Source organism: Hyposmocoma kahamanoa, unplaced genomic scaffold, assembly GCF_003589595.1.
Source record: "Hyposmocoma kahamanoa isolate Upper Pololo Valley unplaced genomic scaffold, ASM358959v1 76, whole genome shotgun sequence".
Lineage (NCBI taxonomy): Eukaryota > Metazoa > Arthropoda > Insecta > Lepidoptera > Cosmopterigidae > Hyposmocoma > Hyposmocoma kahamanoa.
Window position 1 is genome coordinate 12,662,968 of NW_020653900.1, and position 5,482 is coordinate 12,668,449.

A 5,482-nucleotide genomic window follows, 5' to 3' on the forward strand; every position below is an offset into this window, starting at 1 on the left:
CACTCGTTTTTACATTGTGGCGTCATTTTAGAAATTGGTTGTCTACATCACTATGGATTTAACTCGTGAAAAATTTTCGTAGTATGATTTTCTACGACTTTAATGTAATTTAACAGCTCAGCGGGGCTTCGCTCGGCTTTAAACTGCTTTTAGCGATGAAGCACCATGCAAGACGACTATTTATAACTGGTTTGCAGAATTCAAACGCGGTCGTGTGTCAAAACGGATCGCGTCACTTGGTGCACACGGCCAGACAGACAAATGATTTTTGAAGGTGAACAACGTTGACCTTATGAGCCATCCCGCGTACAGTCCCGACCTGGCACCTTGTGACTTTTATTTATTTCCAAAAATTAAGAACAAGTTACGCAGTCAACGATTTTCGTCACCTGAAGAGGTTGTCGAAGAATATGAAAAATATGTTTCAGAGATTGTCACGGAGGAGTGGCATAAATGTTTTCAAAATTGGTTCATTCGTATGAAAAAGTGCAATAACGCTAATGGAGAACATTTTGAGAAACAATGAATTCATTTCTGACCATTTATAGTATTTTTTTTCTTATTCATTCCGGAAACTTATAGTGAGTCTCACGTACACTTGCAAATTAAATGTGTACACCAACTGCAGTTGTCAATTCAGTCGGAAAGTTCCGAACTAAAGTGATTTCATCATCTTTATAAATGTTTTCTAAGTCTGAACACTGAATGTGATACAAATAAATAAGTTGTAATTCAACGAGATCTTCTCACTCATAACTCACTTTTCATTCATTCTCTCCTTAGTTGTGCCTAGTAGGACCTACCACTTACTTAAAGTTTCAATAGATCAATCAATTTATTACAACATGATGATAGATAGGAGGATATATTTGTGTATACCTAGATCCTCAAAGATACTTGAGGATCTAGGTATTCACTTTCCCTAATGGGACGCCACAAGGTGCGGTCGTAGGGTCCATATTATATTATAAGGCTTAATTTTGCAAACTGCGCCTCATCGTCGGTGACAATCAGTGATCGGAATTAAGGAACTTAATTTAGCTAAACTAAAGAATAAACGTAGACATTCCCTTCTCCAATTCCCGGTACGTCTCGGACTTATTATTTATTGAAATTTGAGTACATTGGCGATAAATTATTATTTCCTATTAAGAGTCCGATATTACCTGTGACGGTGTGACCTCCTTTCACCGTCATCTCACCTCTTTGTATCGCCTCTCTCCGCTTGTATCCTATCATTGTTTATTAATTCATCATTCATTGTTTATCATTGTTTTTACATGTATTTAAATTTGAATTGTTCTATCTTCCTTCTCTTTCTCATTCTCATTTTGTTTTTGTACCACGGTCACTCCCAGCTCGACCGCGACAAGAGTCGGAGCGTTAATAAGCTATGTAATCATGTTTAACATTTTATAATTTAAGTCTACAGCCTTCGTGTATCTATTTCTGTTTCCATTTCTGTAATTCAGTTTCTCGGCCCTTTTGGGGTAAGTGTACTTATTCATTAAGTTAGGGAGTGTTTTATATTGTTGTACCTGTTTTTCTATATATACCTTTTTATTGTTACAGTCTTACTCCTTTCTTTAATCTTTACTTCTTTAATAAATGTTGTGGACCGGAAGTTTCCCATTTCATTGCCGTGAACCTGTTCACGGCTAGTTAGGGTTACAACCCTTTCATACCTAAGCTCGAATTAAAATTCGTCCCGTACTAATACCGTTTAGTTTATATATAGTTTATTTACACCGAGCAGCAGGGACACGCGCTTTATTTCAGAATTTAAGTTTTTACAAACGAAATTAAAGCCGTTTCAAAAATGCATGTCGTATACTATATGTGTTATATTTAGTTCAGTTTATAAAAATCATTGGTACATGTAAAGTACCTATTGAACACCGCGGTTTTTTGTTAAATTTTGACGTAAGTTTGTGTTTTTCTTCTATCATGAAAATTTTTAGAAATCATGTTTCCACACTGTATAGTAAATCAGTGTGTATCCTCAATTTTACTATATATTTTTTTTAAAGTGATTGATTCAACGCTTTCGCTGTTATGCGGAATCAACCAAAGTCATTTGAGGTTGTATAGACTTAAGTATTCGCTTCAAATTATTGTCTCAAAAAATATTGTACTTGTGTTTCTATAAGTACTTACGTATTTAAATGCTTTAACTATATTAAAAATAAACATCAGGCAACCTATATTTTTGAATGTTTAGAAAATTGACAGTAAAAATAACATGATAAAAAAACTTTGAAACTTTAAGTAAATTAACTAACTCCATAAAATCTCATCACTGGTGATAATTAATGATGAAGTAAGTTCTTCAAAGTATAATGGTTTTCAAAAGCCAGGTGGGGAAATGTTTTCCTCATCTGGCTTTAGAAAACCAAAGCCAAGTGGGGAAAACATAGTATCCTGTGAAATAGCGCCGTTGGGAAAAGAGAATGTAGTTACATCACGTACAATAAAATTTGTAAATAAACAACAAGAAAAAGACATCAAAGTACACACGTACATTTATTATCAGTGAAACAAATAGTCGAAACAGTGAAACTTCTAAGAATTGTAAAAGTTTTAACGGAACTTTAGTAAAACTCGAAAGAAAAAGATATAAAAATTTCAAAGTCCAACGTTTACTTCTCACACTTCAGTTGAATAAAATACTATTTTAAGGGTATAAAATGTTTTCACAGACAGTGGTTGCACACTTTGTGTTGTTGAAAATTGATACTAAAAAGTCGATTTGAATATTCAGTTTAGAAATATAACAGCTTTAGGCGGTCCTTTAAACAGTTCATGGAAAGCAGACACGTTCTATTGTTAAATTTCAAAAAATATTTATAATTCACTTTTTGTATATCTTAATCGATCTTTCGGGGACTTTAGTATTGTCTACCTAATTTCAGTGGCAATTTTTTTTATTTAAGTATTCGTTTTTTTTATTTAACGTAAAATATTATGTAATATTCGAGTATTGTGTCGTGAAATATTATAAAATAATAATAAAAATTGCCACAGAAATTAAGAAGTGAACACTAGTCCGAGAATGACCGTCATATGATTAGTGAAATTCGTCTTTCACAGCATGGGGTTGCTTGAAAAGTTTCTCGGAAGAAAATCGAGAAATGAAGAAGTTTCCAAAGAAAGGGTAAGACAATTTTAATTACAAATGAAGAATGTAGATATATCGAACTAGGCAGTATTTTAAGAACGAACTTTCGTTATAAAACATTACTTCAAATATCCTATTTAGAGAGAGACAAAGAGAGAGCTCTAAATTCCAAATTTTACCATTTGTTTATCGGCGTGCTTTATCGGGTTCGGTCGTTAGGTATGTATATTCCTAATCGTCAGTATGATTCCATACTTTTAGTACGGAATCATTTCATCTAAGTATCGTCAGAAAAGAACCACATCTAACAGAGAACAGACAAACGCAAAACAAGCTTACGTTTATTTTTATTATAATATATTAGAGGCTTATAGGTGACTCGGAATTAGTACAGGCAAAGCTGCAGAACCTTGAACACTGCCGTAAAATTGCCTGCATATCGGTATTCTACAGGATATAGCACGGAGAGTATGCGATGGAATTACACGATTTAATTCCGCCTTCCCCTTTCTGTCACTGGGGGATTAGATATAGACTTGGGCTCCACCCGTATATTGTGGACTTTCCAAAGATTCGCACGAAGCGTTACGCTTCCACATTTATACAGAGAACGGTGTGGAATTCCCTGCCTAAAGACTTGTTCCCTGAACGTTATAACTTGTACCTTTTTAAGGCGAGAGTTAATATGCATTATTTAGATGTACATGCTCCATCGTAAGTTTCCATCAGGTGAGATGGAGGCCAAATGGCGCACTTACATTTTTATTAAAAAAATGTTATTTTATTTATTAAAAACAAATACTTAGCGTTTTTTTGGCTTTCGTTTGAATTTGTTAACAAAATATACATTAAATATTGGTTGTGTTCCATTATTTTATTTATTCGCAGAAAAAGTATTCTACGCAATCATTACATAATTCGGTCTTAAAATCGGTACCGATTATTTAGGCCACTCGGCAAGGTCTCGTGGCCTAAACACGGCACTCGACTTTAAGAACCGACATTATGTAACGATTTCAAATACCTAATACTATTATTTCATACATTGACTGACCGATTTAGGCGTTGTATAGTATACTGGATTACATACACTACCGATAGCATAATATATTGTATTAATACAGTGTGGAAATATTTATGCATAAATAGACAAAATATTTTTCTGTAAATCTTGTTTTAGACTTTGAAATACGAATTGAAAGACTATGATGAAACTTATGCCATCCCCATGGCAGTTCTCAAGCTGGTCGGACTACGATTGCAACGGGAAGATACTGTAATTGTTAAGTAAGTTGAACTTGCAACGGGGCTTACAATAAACACATTTTAGCGTCTCGTGTTTATGACTTCTAACGTGCTCACTAGGTTTATTTTTGAAGTAATTCTCTCTGAATCGGATCGGCTGTCCTAAAGATTATATTGTTCCAAAATAAGTGGCCTATAACCATAGATTTTTTTTAAATTTTTTAAGGCTTTGACAAAGCCATCAGCCTAAACATGAAGTTTAATTATGTTTCTGTAAATATGGCCGCCACAAAGAGGATAAGCAATTTGAGGCGGCGTGCTTGGATTGACTCGTGATTCCTTAAAACGGGCCGATACGGGTATTTTAGTTCGAGATTCATATAATTTCGCGTTTTAATTTTCGATTAAGGCACAATAGCACTATCCTATTCCACTTTAAACAAGATTTCACAAAACAATTGAAAGTCAAAATAAAATCGACACTTTTCCCTCCAAAATGCCCAGAGCGAATCCAATAGATGTAGAAAAAAAGGGGAGATATGGTATGGGGGCGTGGTCCGTGTCGCTTCGATGTGGTCAAAATGACCATATGGCGATCGTTGTACATACAAGATCTCTCGTAAAACGTGAAAATGCCAAGTTGTAGCGATGCACCTTGCAAAAATTGGAGTGAAAACAAGAATTTTCAAACCTGTGAGATAACATTCCACCGGCTATTTGCATTTTTAGTTACTATTTCTATTATTATTCAATGTTTTCTTTTTGTCTCCATAGAAATTTCTAAACTCAAATATAGTGATGTTCATTTACGAAGACTGATGTTTATCGACAATAAATGTTTACTGAAATGTTTGAATTTCTTATTATGATTTTTGAAATTAAAGTCCCTAAAATATCGAAGCGAAAAGCATTCACGTTAAATTGATTTCTTTTATTTTATTATTATTATTATTACTAAACATTTTATATCGAGTAACTTTAACACAACTCATATTTCGGACAACCGTTTCAATTTCATGTCAATTTGGATGTTGCTGTTGCTTGAAGAAAAATTTATGTGTTTTAGATATTTAAGATATTTAAATTATACTCGTAGATTAAACGTAGAGTATTTTTAAT

The 5,482-nt window shown here is 33.7% G+C and overlaps 1 protein-coding gene across 1 annotated transcript in view; it reads left to right on the forward strand.

Moving 5' to 3' along the window:
• Nucleotides 1-1,433: 1,433 nt before the first annotated feature.
• LOC113232469 (odorant receptor 85c-like) overlaps nucleotides 1,434-5,482 on the forward strand; it is a 28,334-nt gene continuing 24,285 nt past the window's right edge. The window contains exons 1-3 of the mRNA XM_026467211.1: nucleotides 1,434-1,490; nucleotides 3,091-3,154; nucleotides 4,299-4,405. Of these exons, the coding sequence (XP_026322996.1) occupies nucleotides 3,092-3,154; nucleotides 4,299-4,405 (170 nt within the window). The 5' untranslated portion in view covers nucleotides 1,434-1,490; nucleotide 3,091. The remainder of the gene's footprint in view (nucleotides 1,491-3,090; nucleotides 3,155-4,298; nucleotides 4,406-5,482) is intronic.